Source organism: Loxodonta africana, chromosome 5 (assembly GCF_030014295.1).
Source record: "Loxodonta africana isolate mLoxAfr1 chromosome 5, mLoxAfr1.hap2, whole genome shotgun sequence".
Lineage (NCBI taxonomy): Eukaryota > Metazoa > Chordata > Mammalia > Proboscidea > Elephantidae > Loxodonta > Loxodonta africana.
This window is the reverse complement of record NC_087346.1, coordinates 34,703,590-34,730,951: the sequence shown is the minus strand read 5'-3', so window position 1 is coordinate 34,730,951 and position 27,362 is coordinate 34,703,590. Positions and strand designations below refer to the sequence as shown.

General features: G+C 35.6%; 1 protein-coding gene across 1 annotated transcript in view; it reads left to right on the top strand.

The window, feature by feature from the left end:
• ANK2 (ankyrin 2) overlaps positions 1-27,362 on the top strand; it is a 240,754-nt gene that overhangs the window by 84,656 nt on the left and 128,736 nt on the right. The window contains exons 6-13 of the mRNA XM_064286268.1: positions 646-831; positions 4,632-4,730; positions 6,071-6,169; positions 13,416-13,514; positions 16,220-16,417; positions 18,740-18,838; positions 19,004-19,102; positions 24,262-24,360. Coding sequence (XP_064142338.1) covers positions 646-831; positions 4,632-4,730; positions 6,071-6,169; positions 13,416-13,514; positions 16,220-16,417; positions 18,740-18,838; positions 19,004-19,102; positions 24,262-24,360 — 978 coding nt within the window. The remainder of the gene's footprint in view (positions 1-645; positions 832-4,631; positions 4,731-6,070; positions 6,170-13,415; positions 13,515-16,219; positions 16,418-18,739; positions 18,839-19,003; positions 19,103-24,261; positions 24,361-27,362) is intronic.

Sequence of the window (27,362 nt, the reverse complement as noted above, 5' to 3'; positions counted from 1 at the left end):
GTTTTTTTTTTTTTTGAGTAATGTGCGTAGTTTTAGTTACTTATTTTATTTCCCTGTCTGGGTTATCATATCTTTGCTCCCTAATCAGACTTGGGAAACCCTAGTGACGTAGTGGTTAAAAGCTACAGCTGCTAACCAAGAGGTTGATAGTTGGAATCCACCAGGCACGGCTTGGAAACCGTGTGTGGGGCAGTTATACTCTGTCCTATAGTCACTATGAGTCAGAATCGTCTCAAGAGCAATGGGTTTGGGTTTTTTTGGAGGGCGGAATCAGACTTGGTGCCCATTCTTTTTACCTTCCCACTTTCGTCTTTTACATAAGCAGGTATTACTTAGGGTTGGTTCTTCTTTCTGTTTTACCCTTGTAAACATACATTTATTGAGTATATCCCATATGTAGTAGGCTTTACTAGGGAATGAAGATGCTTTTCAAAATGTGTAGAAGAAATTATGAAAACAGTCTGACTAAACTAGTCCATAGTATGGCAAATGACTGATTATAATCCACTTTCCAACATCACAGTAATATTTCATTCTCTTGCACCTCAATCTTCATCATTACTTTAAAAATGAGCTGTACCCCAGCATCCAAATGTTAATGGATTTTTTTTTTTCTTCTGCTTCTTTTTTTTTTTTTTTTACCAGGATGGCTTTACTCCTCTAGCTGTGGCACTCCAGCAAGGACACAACCAGGCAGTGGCCATCCTCTTGGAGAACGACACTAAGGGGAAAGTGAGGCTGCCAGCTCTGCATATTGCAGCAAGGAAAGATGACACCAAATCTGCCGCACTCCTGCTTCAAAACGATCACAACGCTGACGTACAATCCAAGGTAAAAGCCGAACACGTTTGTGGGAAGGAACTCTCCGGCTGCCAGATTCCTCCAGGGGCATGATAAAGAAGTAGGCCATGGTGATAATGCAAAATTACTTCTGGTCGTGAAAAGGGATAAATTACTTTCAGAGGTATTTCAGAAAGAAGGGGGCTATCTTCTGGGTACAATAACAATAATAAAAAAAATGAAATGCAAGGCAGTTTTTCTTTTCTTAGGTTCAACTTTTTAGAAATCTGTTTATTCTTTTTTAGAGACATAAGTAATAGAATCTGAAAGATAAAACCATATTGTATAGTGTTATAGATGTATTTTCTTAGTAGAATGCATTTTGGCATGTTGAAACAGTATAGCCAATTTCAGTGAGCAGCTTGACTGTTCCCTTCATTTTGCACTGTGTAACATCTTCCCTCTTTTTCCCACACAATACTGCTTCAGATGATGGTGAATAGGACAACCGAGGTACAGTATTGTGGTTATACCAAGATATATATTATTTTTATTTATTTTCTTTGCCCAGTTAGGGTTAATGCTCACTAATTCGTACTAATAATTGGAAATTTTATTATTTGGAAATTAATTTGGACTTTTTTCCCATATTTAAGGCAAACTGATAATTCAAAAATATTTAAAGTAAGAGATCAGAAACATTATTTAATCACTATAACTATTTAACTAGTTTATCTTAGTAGAGTATGCTATGAAACTCTTAGTTAATATATATTTTTAGTTAAATGGGGCCTCATCAACAATTTACTGTTAACTCTCTTGCCAAGAAGAGGTGTGATTTCATTTTCTTAATAGGATTTCTCACCTTAGAGTTTTGCAAAATGAAAATCAGGGAGGTTTCGCCTCTACTGTGTTTTTTCGTCTTATCTGATAGCAGTTGCGCTTTTTTTTCTCTCCTGTATGCTTTTTGTCTTTACCACATTCTGTGTAATCAATAATGATATTGAGTATATCATAAACAAAGCATTTGCTTTTATCTTGTTAAGTCTTAAAATACTTGTCACGAAATCATCTATTTTCCTCGTACCAAAATAATCCATATCCATCAGCAAGAGCATTAAGTCCAGAAGGCTCTCAGCAGTGTACCTGTGTGTGTCTGCATGCCTGCCTGTGTGTCTAGCAGTCTGCCCTTGACCATTGCTACAGAGAGGCAGTAATGCAAACATTGTTGAAAGTATAAAGATTAACCTGTATTCAAAGGCAAGTAACTATTTATGTAGCTTGATTGTGACTTTGTTGAGGGGTTCTTAAAGCCAACATCTCATTTGGTCACTGAGTTGTAGACCTCTGGGGGTTCTGAGCATTTACACTTAGTATTTACTGAGAGCCATGGCCCTGGTGGTGCAGTGGTTAAGCATATGGCTGATAATGAAGAGATTGGCAGTTTGAATTCACCAGCTGCTCCTTGGAAAATCTATGGGGCAGTTCTACTCTGTCCTATAGGGTCGCTGTGAGTTGGAATAGACTCAACGGCAACAGGATTGGTTTTTGCTGGGTTTTTTTGTTTTTTGGAAGTAATGTGTCTCTAAGATTATTATCTTATTTTTAACAAATTTACCCACTGAGATATAAAGATACTTGAATTATTATTTCTTCTGTTCCATATCCTTTCATGGAATCTGAGTTAAAAACTCAAAAAAAAAAGAAAAAAGGCCCATCTGCTGATGAAATTGTTCAAGACTAAACCATGCAAATTGATTTCTTAATTACTAACTTTAATATCCTTAATTTTTCAATTGCTCTTTGGTGATTGTTTAAGATAAATTCTTGAGAGTAATATTGACTATAAACATTATGTTGAAAGCAGCAATTGTTGTTAAGTTGACTCTGACACTTGGCGACCTCATGTGTGTGTCCGAGTAGAACTGTGCTCCATAAGATTTTCAGTTGCTGAGACTCTGGAAGTAGGCCTTTCTTCCAGGGCACCTCTGTAGCCTTTTAGTTAGCTGCCTAATGTGTTAACTGTTTGTGCCACCCAGGGACTCCTTTGGGCAGAGTGGTACTAAGTTATTTCTCAGTAGTTAGGAATGACATTTTCCTTTGAAGACAATAGAGTCAGAAAAGGGGGAAACCCTCCATCTATAATCCTGTAGAAAGGTTAACACTGCCTCCCACCTTCTTGTAAAGCGGAAAGAGCCCCTCTGAATGGGCTGAAAGCAGCCTGGTGTTGATCTAAGAATCACAGCCTGCGGCATCATGGTGGATGGTCAGTGAGGTTGTGTCAGATAATAAATTAGTTTATTTTGACAAATGCGAAATATAATATTATTATGTTTAAATAATTTGAAAATTATTCACCAGCAGTTTTCCTGAAATTAAATTGAAACTTGAATAATAGACACACACTCAGGATATGTCTGTATGACAGGAAATAATCAAGATAAAATGAACAAAAAAAAAGTCAATTATTTCCTAAATTATAAAATTTTGACATTTTATAGAATAAGAGCCAGGTTGTAGATGGATTTGCCTCTCCATTTTCAATGGATCTTTGGCATCATGTAGACACAAAATAAAAATATCTTGACCAGAGTCCTTGGATTTGGTTTTGTAATTAAATTATTTTTATTTCATGCCCTTGCTTTAGTCAGAAATAACCTGCTGAGAGCAGAGAGGAATTTCTTTTACCTAAACTGTCTGAATATTTGTCTTGGGAAATTTTAAAACAAAGTCACCAAAGCCTATGTATCAAGTGAGTAGAAAAACAACAGCTGTGGTTTAAAAGACATTCCTTAAAAGCAATGCTTGTGCACAGCAGAGTGCATTTCAAAGAAAACAAAACAAAATAACCTCAAAACTGCAGGATTTGATAGCCAATTAACAGTCTTCATTGTTACTATAATTCTTTTTATTGTTACTATAATTTTTAATTAAGTAATGAAAATTATGGAGGGCAAGGAAAATAATCAGATAATGTACCTTTGTGTACCTTAATGACAAAAGTGTTAGTGTGCTTCTGTTGTGAAAATAGCAAAATTTTCTGACTAAATTTTCATCAGAAAAATAAAACAAATATATTTTTCTTCCGTTTTAGATTTTCAGACTGTTTTTTTTAAACATTCTGAGAGCAAACAGTTCTTTAATGCCTGTCTCATTGATTTAACTGGATGGATTCCATGACATTTTATTTTATTAATAAACTTTGGTTTAATTCCATACATTCAAAATTGGATTCAGCTAAACTTTTTTTTTCTTTTTTTGTGTTCATGTGGAATTCAAATATATTGTTTAATTTAATTTTTTTTATTATAATGGCATAGTCTGACTAAATACAGTTTGTGGAAGAAGATAAAAATATGACAATATAGATGATTTGGAATGAATTGTAACTCCTAAGAATTTTCTACAATATTTTCATAGTTACAAAGATATACCACCAATGCTTTTTAAAATACATATCTATAACACTAGGTTTGACTCTTTCTCTGAAGAAAACATTTTTTATTCATCGTTCTGTTAATCCTTTGGCTTGAATCACACGTTGCTTTGGTATATTCTGCTTTTCTCTAATATGCTAAACCAACTCAAGAAACTTGGTTTGTTATAAACAGCAAATCTCATAAACAACTAAGATAATTAGAAATAATGGCCACAAGGAATGCAGGATATTATTTACCTCTTTATATTTAGTTATTTACCACTTCAAAAAAAAAAGTCTTATTAAAAGCATTTATCATCTGAATTGTGTTGTTCGTATGTTAGGTACCATGTGGTTTTCTTCACTAATACAGTGACTGCAACATACAGAGACAAAATGCTTTATTGACTGTCATTTTATTTGCTTTCTATAGAGTGGTTTTACCCCTTTGCACATAGCTGCACACTACGGAAATGTCAACGTGGCAACTCTTCTTCTAAACCGGGGTGCAGCTGTGGACTTCACAGCCAGGGTATGGATTAAAATCATTTCTCATTTTAGATAGCAGCAAATGTGTATTTTAGTATTAAGTTTCACCTTTAAAGTGAAAATAACCATTAGCTTTCTTAAAGGTTTGATGTTTTTCCTTATCTGGATCTGAGCTAGTGTTATTAGGTTTTCCATTTCTTTCTTCAAATCTCAGGAAGTCATCACAACCCCAAGTGAAGAATAAGATGGTCATAAATCCACGTGCGCACAAATCATTTGTAGTAGTTGGGGAGGATATTAATTCAGACATCTGTATGGACAGTTGTATTTAAAATCATGCCAGGGCTATCATTTACATGAAGACTGAAAAAAATTCTACTATACTAGTATTTCTTATATAACTATGAATTAAGATTCTCTTTCATTATAAAATAGCCACTTGTATGAACCAAGATTTTTGAATGAGCAGCTTTAGGTTAATAAATAATTAAACTGTTAAGCTCAAAATGTTTAAGTACTCTGTCTTATCATAGGGCACACAATTTGACAGGGATTTTTGTTTTTATTAATTGAAAATTTGCTTATATGAAAAGTCTTAACAAAATACATAAAAAGACATCACATTAAGTTATATGCTTAAGGATATGCTTTTATTATAAATAATTCAACTATATTATAAAACTCAGTATTCAATATAATATGAATCAGTTAATGTAATATCTGAATATTTTAAAAATTTCAACTTAGAGAAAAATCAAGTATATATTCTTGTCATAATTATAATATACAGCAACCAATAAAAGAATTTAATTGTTATGTATGGATGTTTTGTCCTTAGAAGTTTGCTGCCCTGAAAGTATCATGTTTTATTTAAAAAAAATTCTTTTTCTTTCTGAATTACTCTGAAGATGTTTTGAAGAATCTTTTTTTTTTCCCACCAAAAAGGCATTGATGTATATTTGTCTTCTACTTTTAAGCGTAAGAAACTTTAAGATTCCAGAAAGTTTAAAGGCCTGGGTGTTATAAAGAGAAAGACTTTGGACTAGGGCTCTACCCTACCTGGGATCTGAATTTTTGTTTCTGTTACACAAAAGTGCTCCCTTTGTCTCTCATCAGTAATGTACATATTGAATACTTTTATTGTAGATACTGACTAAAGTAGTTATGTAGTTTCACTCCATTTTTCACTCTCTAACTCTAGTGCTTTGTGGTTTGTGTGCTTTTTTTGTTCCCTAAAAATGTAAGACATTGAAACTTTAGAAACCTTGGATCAAATTACCACGTAGGTCGCATCAAATTACCTCCTTGTGCCTTTTAACAAAGTCATCACCATCATGCCCTGTCATACCCAACATGCTCTTGTTTGGTCTCTTCATGGTGTAGAATGGAATCACTCCTCTGCATGTGGCCTCCAAAAGGGGAAACACAAACATGGTGAAGCTCTTACTGGATCGTGGCGGTCAGATCGATGCCAAAACTAGGGTGAGTATCTCTGTTCTTTTAATTTCCTACCTTTATTATTTCTTTGTATCTTATCAGGTACCTTGAAACACCGGTCCACAAACATAGGCAATATGTTTTCAAGGAAATTGCTTTCTTGGACTTGATTTAAATTTCATATAATATTTAAGGGTTTCACATCATATAGTGAAATTAATATTTGCTCATAAGTGCCCAGAGAAATGGAATGCTAGCCCCTTAATGAGCAGTTTGTCTAGTCTCTGCTTGTTGATTTTCTGGGAATAAAGCTCAAAAATCAGACTTAGAAATCTCTGATTTGGGCAGTTGTAAATATCAAGAAGCAGCTGGTGGATTCGAGCTACTGATCTTTTGGTTAGCAGCTGAATGCTTTACCACTGTACCACCAGGGCTCCCCCAAGCATATTAACATACATTAACTATGCGAAGGTGGCTTTTCAATAAAATTTGAATGCGTGTTGAAATTCGTTGTGCTTTCAGTTCACTTTTTATGTGGTTATGTTATACTGACCTGAGCAGATCTGCCATTATGCTTATGGAAAAAAAGACATACAGTTATTAAGTTGTACCTTTGAGTTATCTTGGTAAGAGGCTGTGCCCTTCATTCATTTCAACTTGTTAGTAGACTATCATTCTCCTGAGTTTTTATGCACTCCCTCAAAGTAGATAATAAGATAGACAGTAAAGTAAAATTGTTCAATACTTAGACTCCGAAGACAAACTCCCTGATCTTCAAATCCTACTTCTACCACTTGCTAGCTGTATGATATTGGGAGCTTTCTTACCTTCTCTGAACTCAGGCTAATAGTAGTACCTATCTCATAGGGTTGTGTGAGAATTAACTCAGCTATTATTATTTTTAAAATAGGGTGGTATTTAGCTACTTATAATTTTTGCTAATGTTATTGAAATTATGTGCAGTTTTTTTACCTGAACATATAACTAGTACTTTGGTATTAGTTCTCTGGAGTAGATTTTGTTAATCATAGACTTCACCAAAATTTTGAACATTTGTAGAATATGAAAATTTTGAAAAAAAGGTGCAAAAATTCTGTGGAAGATAGAATGTATTTTAGCTTCACTTTTGATCTGGAACTGTATGTTCCTATAGTCCAAGAAAGAAGGATCAATTCTACCCCCCTGCAAATGTCGAGGCTAGCAAATTTTTTCGTTTAATAAACCTTAGCACTTTCGAGCTTCTAGAACCTACACCAGTCCCGGATTACAAACTGTGATTTTTAATAACCTCAGGAGATGTTGCCTTCCAAATCTTGTTGCGCTAAGCCATTTGGTCCAGAGTGGCTGTGTCACATTATTGTGAGGGAGTTTGGAGTGATTGCTTTGCCTGTCCGGATCTTTGTTGTGGTGTCCAATGTCTTTGCATCAGAGTTCTATATGGTTCCTACCCTCGCTTTGTTGACATGGATTTTCCCCTGCTATGTTGTGGGTATGCAGAATTTGGCACAACCGTGAGCAGTACTGAGTGTTCTGCATACTTGGGCTTTACATTTAAAGGAAGGAGTTTCTGCACTTCCTCCTTTAAGTATATTACTAACAATCTCTCCCTTTACACTTACCCTTCTCTTTCTTTTGAGACTGTCAGATAATTGAGAGTACTAATAGAAAAGCAGCACTTTGCAAATGAAAAACAGCTTTATCTTCGGCTAATGTGTTAAGGATGCACGTTGCTTTAATGAATGTGTTTCTGAGTATTCACTCATTATTGAGGCAGTTGATTTCATTCTTATTGATCATCATAGTATTTTTTTAGTTCCTTAAAAGGTGCTTTACTGAGACCAGAAGAACTAGATGGTGCCCAGATACAACTGGTGACTGTCCTGACAGGAAACACAACAGAGAACCCCTGAGGGAGCAGGAGGGCAGTGGGATGCAGACCCCAAATCCTCATAGAAGGACCAGACTTAATAGTCTGACTGAGACTAGAAGGACCCTGGTGGTCATGGCCCCCAGACCTTCTGTTAGCCCAGGACAGGGACCATACCCAAAGCCAACTCTTCAGACAGGGATTGGACTGGACAATGGGATAGAAAAAGATGCTGGTAAAGAATGAGCTTCTTGGATCAAATAGACAATTGAGACTATGTTGGCATCTCCTATCTGGAGGGGAGATGAGAGGGCAGAATGAGGGGATCAGAAGCTGACGGAATGAACATGAGATAAGCAAGTGGAGGGAAGGAGTGGGCTGTCTCATTGGGGGAGAGCAATTAGGAGTATATAGCAAGGTGTATATAAATTTTTGTATGAGAGATGGACTTGATTCGTAAACTTTCACTTAAACCACGGTAAAAATTAAAAAAAAGAAAGGTGCTCTGGTTTTCATGGCCCACATACATTTGCATATATAATCAAAAAGTAACTCCAAAAAATGCAGTGTATTTTCATAAAGAGTACTAAGACAGAAATAGATTCTTATGCTATTTCTGCCATTAACTGATTGCCCTTAAGCAAGTAGCCAATCAGCCACAAGCTTTGGTTTCTTCATCTATGAAGGGACCACTTGGACCATATTTCATCCAGTGTAACTTTTATGTACAACAAATAAATAGAATTTCATTCATGGATTCATAAGAAAAAAATAGACTTTCTAAGTATGTACATTGTGTGTTCATTCAAACATTCATTCTTTAAACAAATAGTCATTGAGTTCCTACTTGGTACATGAACCCTAGAGGCACAAAAGTTAAAAGAAAAAAGAAAAAAAGACTAGATCTCTGGACTCACAGAGCTGGAAGTCAGTAGTACTCCCAAGGGATTAGGTCAGTGCATGCTGGCGAATGTTTAATAACTTGCTCTCCAAAAAACAAAGCAAAACAGAAAAACCATCCTTATTTGTAGTCCTTGCTTTTGCTGATTTTCATGGTGTAAATACTTCCACCATGGCCAACTTTGAGCTACCAATATGATATTACTGAATGCAAAATTAGGAAGAGATATACACAAATGGCCTCCCACTAGCTTGCGCGAGCTGGCTCCAATACACCCCGGGATTAGGTACAATACTGAACGGTGGTACTGAGCTTTTTCCCCCATGAGTTAAAATACTTTCTCATCTCCAAGGAGTAGAATTTTAAAAGCATTGTTCTTCTTTCACTCTGGCTATAGCTAAAAGAGCTGTATCCATCTCCCCAAAGCCAAAATTATGTACGAGGTAATGTACTGAAATCGAGGACTGGCTTTGGGAGGCCATTTTTGGAGCTATAATATTTGATTACTAAAACAGAAAAAAAAAAATACGGTTTACTATTTTTTTTCCTTTAAAAATATACTTACAAAGAGGAAAATGTTTGTATTTTTACCATTTTTTTACGTAATAAAATAAAGTTTCTACATATGGAATTTAAAATAGTGCAAGCATTAGCATTATTCCTTTCTATTTGTCATAGGTCTCAATTTTCCCTATCGATCAAATTAGCCACAAAAATTCTAAATTTAGTATGTCCAGAACCTCCATCTTCTCATTTTCTAATTTATAAGATTTTAATTATCTGGAGAAAAACAAAATATAGAGAGACTTTGGGATAAATAATAATAATTATTATATCCAGTTTCTCTCCTGCTTTCTCCACCATTTTGCCAATCACTGAGACGTTTTTCATCTCCTGGGCACTCTTGTCATTAACTAGAATCTAATGTGAAACTCTGAGACGTTTTTATCAGAGCTCTGGTTTGTCGGTATCTGAAAATCCCCATTTTAATGTTAAGGCATAAATACCATAGCTAGTTAAAACTGATATTATTCATTTAGGCTTTATTAAGGGCATTGTTCTTTTTTATTTTTAAGCTTATTTATTATTTAAATATGCAGATACCCTATATAAGGATTATGGTTAAAATATTGAAATACGTATTTTAACGCAAACAATAAAAGTATGCAATTAGATGTAATAATTAAAGATATAACAATAATGGCTACAAGTTGTCATATGCATATGATGTTCTAGGCACCCTGCTAAGTGCTGTACAAATATCTTATTTCATCTAATAAGCTTGATGAGAAGATATGAATGTCCCCATTTGAGAAATGAAATTATCAAAGGGAAAAATTAATTTTAGAGGAGTTATATAACTTGATCTAAAACACCAAAAAAAAAAAAACCCTTTGCCATCGAGTGGATTCTGATTCATAGCGACCCTATAGGACAGAGTAGAACTGCCCCATAGGGCTTCCAAGGAGTGCCTGGTGGATCTGAACTGCTGACCTGTTGGTCACAGTTGAACTCTTAACCACTACGCCATTATGGTTTCCTGGTCTAAGACACACAGGTTAGTAATTAGCAGATCCTACATTCAACACAGACCTCAGGATACATTGCTAGAAGAATGAACTAGGTGAAGAGGGATGGAAGAAAAAAGGTAAGGAAAGAAATTGTTGCAAGAAGCTAATGCTGTGGACTACCAGCTAGATAAATGGTGCTCCTCTAATGTTGATTGGTCTTCCCCTTCAAAAAGTAGCCATATCGTAGTATCATTTGAACTGATTCCAGTAGGAGAAAACTAACACCTAGAAGAGGACTCCAAAGGGGGACAAAACATAACCTTCAAACACAGCCTTCAAATTTTAAGTAAGAAGATCCTCAGATACAAAAACCTTGAGAAAGACTTTTCTGGCAATAATTTGTTAACTTGATAAAATAATTTGATTTCCACTTTGTAGAAAATATTCAAGATCTAGTCATATTGAGCTCTTAGGGCAAGATGAGTTCAGTATTGTAATTCACATGTCTTTTATAAAGGCAGAAAAATTGCATCAGTAAATGTAAGATTTAAAACCAGTTTAATCCTGTTGTTGCTTGATATTCTTGTGGGTTGAGTAAGTGTTCTCCGAAATGTGCCTATTGTTATTCTGAATGCATCCAGAGTATTTTGGAGGTTTCAACATGATTGCACAATGAAAGTTTCCTGTAATACTTAAAGAAAAAAGGATACTCTACCTTTTCCAGGAAGAGTTTATGGCAGCATTCCCTAATCTTTCAAACATGGCTGTGAGTTAAGTAGCGTAAGAAAAATCATCCTCACTTTGTGTGTCATGAAGCTGACCCTCAGAGATACTCACTCATGGTGGCTGATGTGAGATTCAAAACCAGGTTTCTATGACTCGGGAGTCTACACACTTAACCGTTGCACATGACGCCTCCATTCACTATATCAGATTTCTCAAACTCTAGACATCGAGGAGCACACCACCCCCAAGGATATGTTTGAGAAATCGTGTTATAGCTAAGTATTACATAACTTATGTAATAACTACATGCTCTGTAAAGCCACCACAGGTAACTGATATCAAGATATAAAAGGGTAATCATTTAAGTCAGTCTTCTCCTCATTTTTCTTTTAGCCCAGTCAGGCAAACTTCGAAATAATTTTGTTGTCTCAACTACAGTACTTAAGTGCTCTTTTACCTGGAAAGGCAGCCTTTTCATGCTAATCCCCATACTTGCAAAACTGCCAGTTATGTTTTGGTTGTTTGATGTCTTAATAGTAGCTAAGTAGTTAAAGCAAGAAATTGTTACCAGTCAGGGTTCTGGCAGAAAACAGATGGCACAATCAAATTTGAAAATTTGAGTACAGATTTATAAACGGTCTATTTATAATATTGTGCACAGGCTATAGGGAAAGCCCCAGAGATAATGCTGTACCCCAAGAGCTAGTAACATGAAGGCTCATTACCAACTGTAGACCTGAATAGGGAAGAATAGAAGAGGTTACCAGAACCTCAAAGGAAAAAGTCCTGTGGAGAAGGTTGCTTTGGCAGGATATGTAACCTTTGGTGGAGAGATGCAGTCAAATTTAGGAAATGTCTCAAGGGATCCCTTCCATTTCTTGCTGGGTTTCCCTTTGGCCAAATGCAACCAGAAACCAGAGAAAGGTAGCCCACTGATGCTGTCTAGAGAGGTCAGTCTATCAGGACTCAAAACAGAGTGAAGAAGGTTAGAGCGTAGATCTGGAGAGGAAAATGGAAGGTATGCAGCATAAAAATGCCAGAATGTTGGATCAGAAAGAGAGTGTTGTAAACCTGATGTATTATTTTTATTAGGAGGATAGCATAACCCGGCAAGATAGCCCTGGAAACAGAGACCATTGTACCCTTACCCTTACCTTACCAGTTGTCATCGAGTAGATTCCAACTGTTGGTGATCCCACGTGTGTCAGAGTAGAAGTGTGTTCGGTAGCATAGTTCTGGATAAATAAGATCCTTAAAAAAAAACCAAACCAAACCTGCTGCCGTGGAGTCGATTCTGACTCACAGCGACCCTATAGGGCAGAGTAGAATAATAAGATCCTTAAGCCCTCTTAATTGCTAACCATCCTTCAATTCCTCTATTACCTGCTTTTTCTACCTCTTTTCCTGTGACAAGCTTTGTTTTTTTTTCTTAAAAAACCAAATCAACAGTTAATTTATGTACTAAGGATTTCATTTTCTTTCTCATATCTTGCCCACTGTTGTTTACATTTTCCTCATGTTTCCCACCTATTCTTTTTCTGGCCATGCCAGCCTAAAGAAAAATAAAATAAAAAAGGCAAAGGGCATTTGGTGATTGCTCTGGGATGAGAAGCTATCCCAGAAGTATCAGGTCAGAAAGTTTTATAAATAACATAAATGTAGTGGTGCCATCATTCATTTTGGCACAGTTTTAATATTATTTACTAATAATAAATTTCATCGGTGAGAAATCTTTGCGTAATATGTAAAATATTGAAAATTAAGTGTAGAAATTTTTAAAGAGTCTGAAAAAAAAATGATCCATTCTTTTTTTATGAGCATCTGGGAGCATTTTAGGAGAATTTATAAAAGTAGTAACAATCCAAGAGAGAGCATATGTGGATAAATTAGATTACTGGAGAAATTTTTAGGTAAAACTTGTGTTAGGACAACCAAAGTGTAAACAGTATAACTTAATATAATCTCTGGGTGTGGTTCCAAGTGAGCAGAGCTTTAAAGTTCAGCAAGTGCAGCGTACTCTGCTTTTCCATCTTCCTGAGTATGCAAACATGTGACCAGCAGCCAGTTCCATCCCACTGACCTTCTATGGAAGCTCTCTGTTTCTTTCTCTTACTTTCTATCACATTCTTCTCTCCATCATTTAACTAATTGCAATTCTAATACTTATCTATTGAATCATCAGGATTGGGTTCAGGAAAATTCCTCTCTAAGATTAGATGCAATCTTGGTTAAAAAAAAAAAATTAAGAAAGTTAATTCAGGCCTAATTCTTTAATTCTTTTTGCAGGATGGGTTGACCCCACTTCATTGTGCCGCGAGAAGTGGGCATGACCAAGTGGTGGAACTTCTGCTGGAACGGGGTGCTCCCTTGCTGGCAAGGACAAAGGTGAGTCATTTCAAACAAGACAGGATCTAAAGGACTTTAAGCTACTCTTGTTGATAATCTCTATTCTTTATAAAATGAAAGCATCAGCCACACATTTTTCAGTTACTCATTATTGGGTGGACTTGAAATATATATTGAATAGTATCCAAACAAATATTTATACTGTTTTAAAATTAAAAAATAAGTGCTTTTGGAGAAATTAAATGTATACATCCAAAATTTTTCTATATTTTTGTTACTTGCTATCTTACTACACATGGAAATTTGGAATATATCTGTATCATATATAAATGAGATAGCAAGTCTAAGGATTCCCAATTTCACAAGCCATAAAATAATATTGACCACTGATTTTGCCTGCAATTGTCATATTACTAATGAAGATCATAGGGGTATCTAGATGGAAGTTTTTAAAATAGGTCCCCTGTAAAATTATGGAATTCATATGTAAGAATCAAGCACTAAGTATCTGTGACTGTATGATTATATTCATCTATTCATTAATTCATTCACATAGTCCTTCATCTCACTATTATATGCTGAGTAGCTACAATGTGTTAGGCACTAAGGATTATCAAGATAAATAACTTTGGTGAAGGGTAAGATGGTATACAATACTGGGGCACCCAGTACTTGTCCAAGGCAAGGTCATGGAAGCTCCATAGACACATCCAAACTCCCCAAGGGACCAAATTACTGGGCTGAGGGCTGTGGGGACCCTGGTCTCAGGGAATATCTAGCTCAATTGGCATAACATAGTTTATAAAGAAAATGTTCTACTTTCTACTTTGGTAAGTCGCATCTGGGATCTTAAAAGCTTGTAAGAGGCCTTCTAAGATATTCCACTGGTCTCATGCCTTCAGGAGCAAGGGAGAATGAAGAAAACCACAGACACAAGGGAGACGTTAGTCCAGAGGACTAATGGACCACAACTACCACAGCTTCCACCCAACTGAGTCCAGCACAAGTAAATGGTGCCCAGCTACCACCACTGACTGCTCTGACAGAGATCATAATAGAGGGTCCTGGACAGGGCTGGAGAAAAATGTAGAACAAAATTCTAACTCACAAAAAAAGACCAGACTTACTAGCCTGACAAACACTGGAGAAACTCTGAGAGTGTGGCCCCCAGACACCTTTTTAGCTCAGTAATAAAGTCACTCCTAAGGTTCACCCTGTAGCCAAAGATTAACCAAACAAAAAACCCAGTGCCGTCAAGTCGATTCCGACTCGTAGCGACCCTATAGGACAGGGTAGAAAAAAGATTAGACAGGCCCATAAAACAAAATGAGACTAAATGAGCACACCAGCCCAGGGGCAAGGACAGAAGGCAGGAGGGGACAGGAAAGCTGGTAATAGGGAACCAAATTTGGAGAAGGAAGAGTGTTGACATGTCGTGGGGCTGTTAACCCGTGTCACAAAACAGTATGTGTACTAATTGTTTAGTGAGAAGATAGTTTGTTCTATAAACCTTCATCTAAATACATTTAAATAAAAAGATAAATAATATTCAATCCATGCCTTTAAGAAGCTCAGGATTTAGTGAATAAAATAAAGAGATAATTACAAAAAGTAGATCTATATGCAGGAGAAGGAACATATTAAAAATTGACTAACCAGGTTGGAGTGAGATGATACCACTGTCCTGGCAGTGTAATAGGTGTACTTATTCTGAACTATTCTCTGTCCTTCCTCCATAAAAACTGCCAGTTTTGAATCACTCATTATTTTTCCTTCAAACATCATTCTTCCTATTCATGCACCTTGCTGTCACTCTCCCTCATTCTTTGAAAATTCTCTCAGCGCACTGTGACTCTTCATCACTGTGTAATCAACCCCTTCTAGTTTTCAACTTACTGTCTCCAGGACCTCAACTCTAGAATTTTTAAAATTCTGCTTGGACCCCTAATTATCTTTAGGACATGTCTTTTGTCTAAGTTTTCACTGTCCCTTATTCACCTTATGCCCTCACCTCTGCCCATCATAAATCCCCTGTGAAAAAGGAATCACAGAATTTCAGAACAGCAGAACTTTAAAGATAATCAAAGTCTCCTTCCCTCCCTGACCCACCTACCCACTTCCTCCTTCTTCATCCCCCTCCCCCTCCATTTTATAAGAAATGCAGCGAGATTAATTGAACTTAGATTGCTCCATATGGAATTAGATACAAATAATTTAAGCGTCATCTATTGTTTGTGTTAATATATATAATATCACCCTGATAATTGTGAAATCAGGTTGAATTGCCACACATACTATGTATTCATTCATGAAAAAAAAAAAAAAACCCTCCTGCCATCGAGTTGATTCAGTCTCACAGTGACCCTGTAGGACACAGTGGAACTGCCCCATAGGGTTTCCAAGGCTACAAGACTGTCACATCTTTCTCCTGCAGAGCAGCTGGTGGGTTCAAACTAATGACCTTTCAGTTAGCAGCTAAGCGCTTTACTACTGCTCCACCAGGGCTCCTTTCGTTCATGAAAGACATATTAATTTTTGTCTAAGAATAGCATAATTCTGAAATTAAATGTCCCCTTAGCTTCCGTTTCCAACAAACATAAACTGTATAATCACACATTAAATGGAAATTATCTTTTCCCCTACAAGCAACTGTGTCAGAGGTCAAGAACTGACTTTGCTGTGTTTTGGAACCTGAAAGTTATGAATAAAATGCAGACTTGACTTGCTTTTGTTTTGATGCGCAGAATGGTCTGTCTCCACTTCACATGGCCGCACAAGGGGACCACGTGGAATGTGTGAAGCACCTGTTACAGCACAAGGCACCTGTTGATGATGTCACCCTAGACTACCTGACGGCCCTCCATGTTGCTGCACACTGTGGTCACTACCGTGTAACCAAACTCCTTCTGGACAAGAGAGCCAATCCAAATGCAAGAGCCCTGGTAAACCTGGCCTAGTCCACCTTAAATGAATACAGATCAAGACATGCAAACCCACATTAAGTGACTAATGGTGCAGGCATAGCAGTGTGTGGTTACAGATATGTAGTCAATCCTGCTAAGTTTACCACCCGCACAAGCTACTTGCTAATTCATGCCTTCATGGTTTGCTATTAAGTGATGGTGAGTGAGGATAGATTTAAGAGAACACCAAAGTAATATTTCTCAAGCAATGAGTTGGAAACAGATAGATATAAAACCTCTAGAGTGAAAAGCAGTTTTAAATATAAAATAGAAGCTTAAAGATAGAAAATTATAACTTCTAGATACTTCCAGACAGTCAGATTTAAAGGTTTGAAAAAGTTGAACTTTATTAATCTTTTTTGGGGGAAAAATGATTTTAAAATTATGAATATATTTTACTACATCATTGTTATTGTTGTTAGGTGCTGTTGAGTCATTTCGGACTCATAGTGACCCCACGTACAACAAAATGAAACACTGCCCAGTCCTGTGCCATCCTCACAATTGTTGCTATGTTTGAGCCCATTGTTGCAGCCACTGTGTCAATCCATCTTGTTGAGGGTCTCCCTCTTTTTCGCTGACCCTCTGCATAAGATTTTACTATATATAAAAAAAAAAAAATGTAAGCCTGTGAAGAGTTCATTTGCATATTTTCCTTATTGACCTGATTACCCAACCCTATGCTAATAGAAAAGTGATGCCTAGCTTCTAACTGCTTCAGTGAGCATTTTATATAAGCCATTCCAGGAACTGCTCAAGAGGAAACAGCGAAAGCCTGCTCCAATGGCAGATTTTGTGCCTCCTAAGGTCTAATATTGAAAAAATCTTCTTCTCTTCACTTATATTCTAACAATAATCATTGGGAGTATTAGGCATATACTAATTGATGCCTTTTGTTTCCTAATTCTTAAACTAAAAGCAAATCTTTTTTTCCACTTGTTTACATGGTTTATAACTGTTAAAATTAGTCTTTAGGCATTCAATATTGAAAGTGAGTGTCATTAGTAGCAAAAAATTAAATTTTATTTTTATTAGGAATTTTCCATTAGAATCATTTTGTTCATAATTTCCTGGGAAGCAAATATACCTTTAGGACTATGTGGAATTATATGTGGATATGTATTTTCTCATAAGAAGGAAAGTACTCATTTTCAGTTACATAGTGGCTTTTTTTTTTTTTAGTGGCTAATAATTTTATAAAATATAAGAATTTAATAATTGCAGATCTTTTATGCACTACATATACATGTAGCTTATTATATAGCTCATAAATGGGGAAATGACTTAACAAATTAATTAATTATGTTTATAGCCCTATTATGAGGAATAATAAGTCATTAGCTTAGGTAATACGCTGTGCTTTCCTGAGGACTGCTATTGTGTAATAATATTGAATGATGACCATTCCCTGTTGGGTCATGTAAAACCATTAACTGGCAGAATAGATATAACTCATCAAAAGGATCATTGTTCATATAAAAAGAAAGCTTAAATATAATACCTAAGGATTAAATATATTGGTAGTTAAAAATTTTGAGCAAAATATTACACCCAGTTTGGAAAGTCAGAAAGCAACTTAAAGACATTTTCTCCACATTCCTTTGTGTTTAAGAGGCAACTACTGCCAGTTATTCCAGAAATTCTCCATAGTTTTCCTAAAAATATTCAGTAACTTAATAATCATTTCTTGATAAAGTAAAAATTATCTGATTTGCATATATTTTGTAAAATATTTTTAAGAAATATAACTTCCAGATATAAAATATTATCACCATAATTAATGGTTTCTGCTAATTTACATTTCCTCCATTAAAAAATTTTTTTAAAAGGCAGTAAAGCTGAGGCATTTATTAAAGAGGCAGTCATGCTCTTATATTTTTTGAAGTTAAGTTAGATGAACACTTCTTATGCCCTGAAGAAATGGTCCTTCGTCAGGAAAATACATGCCTATATTCAATGTATTTTCAAGCCATTTCACAACCTGACCAACCCTTAGAACTTCTAAAATATAATTGCCTTTCTATTATTTCCCTCTCTGAAGAGCCCATATCCTGTCCTTCACTTTTGTTTTCTTAGTTCCCACACAAGCTATTATATACAGGCCCACCACATGTCAACATAGTTGAGTGCCTACAGGAACACACCACACTTCTTTTCTTTCCTATTTCCAACACCTACAGGGTTGGAAGAAATGGTAACACTATGTGACGATGTAACATTATTGCCTGCAATGTGCCAGCATGGAGTTGTGTGAGAATCGTTTCTGCATGTTTTCAACTAACTTGATTGTCTTTTGCACAGAATGGTTTTACTCCACTGCACATTGCCTGCAAGAAAAACCGCATCAAAGTCATGGAACTGCTGGTGAAATATGGGGCTTCAATCCAAGCTATAACAGAGGTAGAAAAATGTTTCAGCTCATCACGAAACATTCCTTCTTGTACTCCTCCCACCTCTTCCTTTCACCCATTTTCTGTCCTCTTCACTCAAGTTTTATTTCTCTGAAGAAGCCCCAAAGCCCCCACCGGTGCAGAGGAGTAAAACTGCTGTTGCTTTGTTTCGCAGTCTGGCCTCACACCAATACATGTGGCTGCCTTCATGGGCCACTTGAACATTGTCCTCCTTCTGCTGCAGAACGGAGCCTCTCCAGATGTCACTAACATTGTGAGTATGGCTTGGGTTAGAATAACCGTAGGGAGAAAGAGCGAGAAGAACAGAGAGCGTGGGTGTGTATAGGTGTGTGTGTGTGTGTGTGTGTGTGATCAAAGTGAACAACTGAGCTTTAGAAGGGCTCCTGTGATAACATGTTTTGAAAAGATTGCTGGAACTTCACTAAGAAGAACCTTGATAGGGTAAAAATAGGTTAGAAAATAACATGGGAGCTGTGGAGTAAGACAGCTTAAGCTTCTGCATACAGATGGATTGAACATGCATCTTAAGTGCATTAAAGCCAAATACATTTCAAACGGTTCCTGGAAGTGAATGGATGATTGGTTAGAATAAAATCTTAAGGACTTATTCTTCTTTTTGAATGAATTGTATTCCAGATAACTTTGGTTAAAATGTCATAACAATGTAGTCAGTGCCATAACAAATTATATCAAAAGATTAACCAGAGACATCAATATTAGGAATTTTTACTTGATATCGAATCACCAATTACATGAATTTTCCATTTTCTAATCTAACTTTGATTTTTAATTTTTATTTGATTTTGCTTGCTAGAGTGGAGGCCCCTTTTACGAGAAATATTTTTTGCTATTGCAACTTTTTTTAAGGTATGCTGAAATGAATACAGACAATTTTCATTCTGCCAGTCAATCTGAGATATTCCAGTTTGTCTACCTAATCTAAGTGAGCATTTGTACCTCTAATTCTTTTTATATTTTTCTAATTGTCTTGAATTCTGCCCCTTTATACATTGCCTGGTCGTTGTATCATGGCGAGCCACCTAATGCAGATTTTCTCCTGAGCAAGAACACGTGCTCTACACAAGATGCAGATATTTATTTGCACCTTGAAGGGGTCACTGTAATATTGTGATTTAAAAAAAAAAAAAAATGCAGCCAAAATAACTCACCCTGCAGAAATTTTAATGCTTATTACTAAAGTGAATTATATTTTCAACAGCAATTGATTGATCACTCTTCCTAATTTTTGGCATCTCGTTCCATTTGAGTTGTGAAACAGAATGTGAAATTTCACATTTCGTTTGTATTCCCACTTCATTCTCATTTATCTGCATTTTACACACTTTTCGTGCTCAACTTCCTGACGCCTGGGCAAAATCCATTGTGGAAATGAACTTATTTGATTTCAAATATAATTAAGTATTCTCTCTTCATATTATTGAACAAGTGGGACATAAAACCATTAAAACATTTAAATATAAAGTCTATGTTTATAAGTTTCCCCAATTATGGCTTATTGGTCCTAAGACCATAATATTATACATTAATCTTTAATTACTCCGTTAAGCATAAAAGTAGTTTCACAATCTTCCAATTTGTGTTTAATTTCTAATCACTTCTTAGAACTTTAAAAGAAATCAACACCCTGCATCTGTTGGATGACCTCCCCCCGTTTCTTTTATTGACACTTGTACAGACTTACAAATAAGCCAGAACTTTCAAGAAAAGTACTCCATGTATGCGTCCACTGTTCTCTATTTTCCTTGTTGCATACCAATGCCTACAGGATTAGAGCAATGGTGATACTCTGTTAAGTTATGTTATCATGTTATAATATAACACATACAAGTATATTCTATGTGGAGCTTGACCGAAATCCCCTAGTTCAATCTTTTTGAGGGAGATTTTGCAAAATCATCAAAGAGTAATCCACATGAAATACTTGTGGGATTTTGTAGCCGCTCTTAATTTGCTTCTTACCTGACCAATTCTCAATCTTTTGAGAGTTATGGTTTCGTAACACGCTACCCTCTGCAAAAAATATTGCATTTACTTATTTATGCTATTATTTACTTTATTTGGTTACATGTAAATTTTCAAATAAAAACTAAAATGTTAATAAAAACAATAATTTTTTTTACATTCTTTTAGGTTCTTAAACACTTCCAAATTTGACAATTGCTATATTAAACTTTCAACTGTTATTCTAAAGTTCCTTATATCGTTTTGTCTCTTCGTCAGTCATATGTTCTGTCCCTCCAACCCCCTTGAAACACACAATGAGACAGCTGATAATATAATAATCTCCCAACAATTTTCCTAGTTATTTTTTGTTTGTTTTGTTTTCATAAAATCTGCACTCAAGGAGAAGATAGGATTACCAGGCAAACTACAGAACTCCCAAATAATTGGAATTGCAGATAAGCAACTTTTTTTTTCACATAAGTATGTCCCATGTAAGATTTGGGACATACTTATACAAAAATAATTGTTGTTTGTCTGAAAATCGAATTTAACTGGACATTCTATATTTTTATTTGCTAAATCTGGCAATGGTACATTTAGAGGAATTTAACTTTCTTTAGCAGTGGAATGCTTGTGAACTTGTGTATTCTAGATCGTAAGGGTATCATTATTGGGTTCAAACCTCTTTGGAGGTTGATTAAGAAACTGTGTGAACACTGACTGCCTGCTTGCTGTGTCACAGTTGGTCATTTCCTGACCCCAGAGTTCCCCACCTTGGAGCCTTTGTGTGTTGCTTGAAATTGTGTTGCATTTTTCGAATGCAATGCTGTTTGTTGTGCTTTGATGCTTTCCGACTTGATGCAGCCAAAGTGGAAGTCAATGTAGCTGTCAGCTGAGTCAGTTTTGACCACTGAGTAGAGGGGCATGAAACTTAGTACCCGCTTTGGACATGAGCATACCCATTCTCTTGCCAGTCTTGTTTTTGTCTAAAAAAAGGAAATTCACTCCACATTTGAGGTGTACCCATAACTCAATCATGAGCAGATATTATGACTGCAATGCTGTTTTCCAGAAAGCTTATAAATGCACTTTGAAACCTAGAAAACTGAATTGCCAGTTACAATACATCCACAATCCAGAGTATTCATTGACTGAACAGTTCAAATAGAAAACCACACACTTTCAGGGCTGTCAAGAATACAATGTGGGGTATTACAAAGTTTTCATATAACAGATTAATGGATTAATGGCAAAGTTAACACTTTATATTCTGTTTAAAAAATTTCCCCAAACCTTAAAATTAGTTAGCTTAAAGTAAGGACAATAAGGATGTTGAATAAGAGGAGGTGCCTAAAAATGAAGAAATGGAAGTTACTGATTAAAATGACATACATTGTCATTCATTTTCTTATTTATACTTATAGATAAATATAGGTAACATAAATATAAAAAGGTTAAAGAAAGTAGGCTATCCAGAGTCATTAAACCAGGGTTAAACAAGAATATTTTCATGAAGAGACACCATGTGTATACACATAAGTTTTCCTTGAATATAGTGTACTATTTTAAATTAGGTTTTTTATCTAACTCATCAATTTCAAATGTGTTAAAAACATTAAAAATAACTGACTTTAAGTATAAAATAAGGGTTTAGGAAATATTAAAACCAGTTTTGGGTACATTTTTTAGATTTTTCAAAACCTCTAACTTGATAAGCTTGAGTTGTGAAATGACGATATATATTCATGATTGAGTAGGAACTTGGTGCATCTTTGCCTTAATTCTTTGTAAGTAAATTTATGCTTGGCTTTATTTCTACCAAAATAAATAAAGTTACTATACCTTTATGAGGCCTAGAAATAGAATGAAGATTCAAGGTTTTGTTTGTTTTTTAACAGAAGGTCTTAGCCTCATCTATTTAGAAATAGGTTTTAAGTGATATAGAAAACAAGTTAGAAATTATGGTTGTCCAAAGAGGAAAATTTTGCTGTATTTGAGGATATCCTAAGTTTGAAGACAAATATTGTTATTCCTATGTTATTTTGCAAAAGAATGTGCTTCAGATACATTTACATTACAAAAGTCAAAACGCAACTATAATAATTAAGGCATTAAGAATAAACAATGAAGAAAGAAGAGAAACTTATAGTAGATGTACAAATTAATGCTGTCAAAATCAAGTCATTTGAAATGAATTTCTTCTAACCTCATAAGTTATAGTTCTGTGAAAACTGTGACAAATGACCTGAGAGGTATGTACCAAAGGTAAAATATATCTTAGATCTTCTAAATAAATTTAAGTTTTTTTTTTTTTTTTTTTGATTCAAGGTATCTGAAGTAGTTATTTACTGGAATTTGTCAGAAATATTGAAATTGCCACAACCAACTTTAAAATGAATTTGGGTTATTTGGAGTAGTTTGCTTTACTTGGTTGAAATCAGGTTATTTTCTAGAATAGTTGTGGTGAATAAATATGTAATAATTTTTATTTCAATATCTTATTCTTTTATAACTGTAAAATTATGTGAATGAAAAAACTGCATTCTTCAAAACTGCGTGTGATTTTAACATATGCCAATGTAAAAAACAAAAAACACGACGCTCTTAGCAGCAGGAATTAACAGGCCTCCCAATGAGAAAATTCTCTGAGATCTAACTCTTATCCTTCATGCTGCAGCTTAAGCTACCATTTGATAAGTGTGTCATTCCTTGATGCAGCTTGAAGATGTCTGAGGAATGACGTCATGTCCAGTGCTGCCTACCTGAATGGATGACACTGTTAACAGCTGCCTTACTCATTTCTCACCATTTCTCTCAAATAACTGCCTATTACTAAATATGCTCATTGATATTAAATAGGGAACTTCCAGGACAAATCAAATTTCTTGTATTAACAGTCAGAAACTAGTCTCATAACACAAATAAAAACCAGATGCAAAATAATAGGTTGTTTCAGAAATAAATTTTGAAAAAGACTGACTTAGGTTTGGTATAAGGGAGGTGATTTTTTTCAATGTGTTGACTTGCTCTTCCACATTTAGAGTTTTTTTTTATTAAAATGGGATTAAGTTGGAATAATAAGTTAGGTGCAACAGTAACAGATTTTAGGTTTATAGAAGAAAGATAACTTCGTTGCCAAAAGCAATTTAAGTTTTATGCTAGGTAGATCACGAAGGTAAACCTCAGGGTATTTGCGGTGTTTGGGTAAGTTCACTGATTTGTCAGGAACCAAAAATAAATAAATGAATAACCAAACGTGTTTTATCCTTGATGAAGACAGAAAAGAATCAAAACTGTATTTTTCTAGACTAAATAACTATGCCTTTTCATATAGATATCTTAAATCCTTGGATAAGTTGCTGAATTTCACAAAAAGGGACATCTTTGTTCTTCATCAGCTGGAGTGGTGGGTTTATTTATCATTGAACCATCTTTGTTTCCTGGCAGCGTGGGGAGACTGCACTGCACATGGCAGCCCGGGCAGGGCAGGTGGAAGTTGTCCGATGCCTCCTGAGAAACGGTGCCCTTGTCGATGCCAGAGCCAGGGTAGGTGCTGGTGCTCCGAGTTCTCTTCTGTTTACGTGATTCCCACCTTTAAGGGAGGGTGTTCTTCATTTCCTTGATTGGAAATGTCATAGATTGTTAGTGAAAATATTAATTCAATAAAATTTTTTCAGGCAAAAAAGAAATACTACAGTAAATGTACCCAATGAAAAATGCACCCCAATTTAAAAAAATATTAACATTTTTAAAAAGTGTGATTTAGTACCTAGGAAATACAGTATTGACTTATATTTTGATTTTTTTTAACCTATGAAAGCACTTTCACATATATCACTTAATCTTTGTGAATTTTTAAGTTTTACTGCTATTATACAGATGCTATAAAACCCTCAGAAACCCTGGTGGCGTAGTGGTTAAGAGCTACCACTGCTAACCAAAAGGTTGGCAGTCCTAATCCACTAGGCACTCCTTGGAAACTCTGTGGGGCAGTTCCACTCTGTCCTATAGGGTCGCTATGAGTCAGAATCCACTTGATGGCAAAAGGTTTTATAGAGTAGAACTGCCCCATAGGATTTCCAAGGCTATAGTCTTTAGGGAAGTTGACTGCCACATCTTTCTCCCCAGGAGTAGCTGATGGGTTCGAACTGCCGACCTTCCTTTTTTTTTTTTTTACTGTTAATTAACATTTTTAATTACACCAATTACTTATCATACACCAATATAGCCATTTCTACAGGTACAGTTCAGTGGCATTGCTTACATTCTTTGAGTTGTGCATCCATTTTCACTCTCCTTTTCTGAGTTGTTTGTCCTCCTTTAACGTAAACTCCCTGCTCCCTAAGCTTCCCATCTTTCGAGTTGCTGTTGTCAGTTTGATCCCATAAAAGTTGTTCTTAAAAGAGCATAATGCTTAAGGCAGACATTTTTTACCAGTTAAGCTAGACTATTGTTCAGTTTTAAGAAGATTTCAGGGGAACTTTTGGTTAGCAGCCGAGCACTTTAACCACTGTGCCATCAGGACTCCTTAAAACAAACAAAAAACAGTACCATCTAGTCAATTTCGACTCATAGTGACCCTATAGGACAGAGTAGAACTGCCCCATAGAGTTCCCAAGGAGCGCCTGGTGAATACGAACTGCCGACCCTTTGGTTAGCAGCCGTGGCACTTAACCACTATGCCACCAGTGTTTCCATCAGGACTCCTTATAGATGGTATATATACTAAAATTATTTTTTACACTAAAACCAATCAACTTCCACAGAAATTACTGGTTATTTACAAACAGATAATAAAGTTTCCCCTTCATCTGTTTAACTTTCCTCGTTTCTATGGTGAGTTCTACCTTTCTTCTTATTTTGACATTACTTATCTAGACATTACATTTCTACTATTTCAGAATAGAAGGATGTTGGCGCTAGAGATTTGATCAAACTTGTCTTGTTCCTGATCACTTCTGATCCCCCAACAGGCTTGTTTTCCCTTTTTTTTTTTAATTTTGCTTCCTAATTTGTTTTCTCACTTTTTCCTTTATATTGACTAAACCAGTAATTTTGGGTGATGCGTTACATCTTCTATTTCCTTTTCCACATTACTTCAATGTACTAGCATCTTTGGAATTGTCATGGAATATTTAAATACTTTTTTTCCTTCTTCAATATTTGTTATACCTAAGCTATGATTCCCTTCAATATGAGGCATGTCGTCAAGACTCCATTTTACAAACAGTGTTTCATTGGAATGCAAGCATCTGATTGGAGTCCTACTAATTATGAGGGATTTCAGGCAAGTCACTTCACTTTTTAGGCCTTCACTGTTAAACTCTTAGAATTATACTCAGAGACCCCAAAACTCTTTTGCAGACTTTCTTAACATTCTTTGAAATACAAAAACCAAACCCATGGCTATCGAGTCAATCGCGACTCATAGCAACCCTATAGGATAGACTAGAACTTCCCCACGGGCTTTTAAGGAGCAGCTGGTGGATTCGAACTACTGACCTTTTGCTTAGCAGCCGTAGCTCCTAACCACTGCACCACCAGGGCTACCTGAAATAGATAGGTATTTTGTTTGTTTGTTTTTTTATAATGGGTTCCATAGACTTCAATACAAAATCCAGTGATACATAGGCAGCCTTGGCATTGCTTTTGTCATCTTAGGTTCTATCTGCACTTGCATATATTGTACAAACAGTGGTTTATCGTCAGTGATTTATATTTTCATATACTTAATACTTCCTTTATTCAGACTGAGTGACTCTTATTTCCCTGTCTTTGCATTTTTCTTGTTCCTTTTAAGGTTACTTGGCATTGAGCTACTTTTTAAAAATTATTATTGTCAACCAATACACTCTGAATATCATAAACTTCACTATTTTTACCAGAAACTTCACTACTTTTAATGTTCCAGATTGGTGTTTTTTTGCAATTCATATTGAATAATAAAAGAATTTTCCATTTTTCTCTCTTAAGATAAAACCCCTTAATGTTTTTCTCTATTATTGAAGTTCTTATTTGTTCTATTTTTGATAGAAATTTGCTCATTTTCATGAATCTCTGCCAATTTTTCTGAATTGATTTGTTTTTGTTAGGTGTCATTGAGTTGATTCCAACTGATAGTGACCCCTTGTGATAGAGTAGAACTGCCCCATAAGTTTTTCTTGGAACTCTTTGATTTAGGTATCATTTGTATCAAACCAAAAAACCAAACTCGTTGCCGTCGAGTCGATTCTGGCTCATAGTGACCATGTAGGACAGAGTAAAACTGCCCCATAGGGTTTCCAAGGAGGAGCTGGTAGATTCAAACTGCCAACCTTTTGGTTAGCAGCCGAACTCTTAACCACTGCACCACGAGGGCTCCAGCATTTGTGCAATACTTTATAATTCATAAAGCATTTTAACATAGATTATTTTATTCCACAGACAGAACAACCTTGTGTTGTAGGGTGAGCACTACCACATGGTGGCTTAGGGTCCTGAAGTTCAAGAGTGTGCTGACTTGTCCGAGGCCACGGAGTTAGAAAGGATCAGAAAGGAGAATTCCAAAT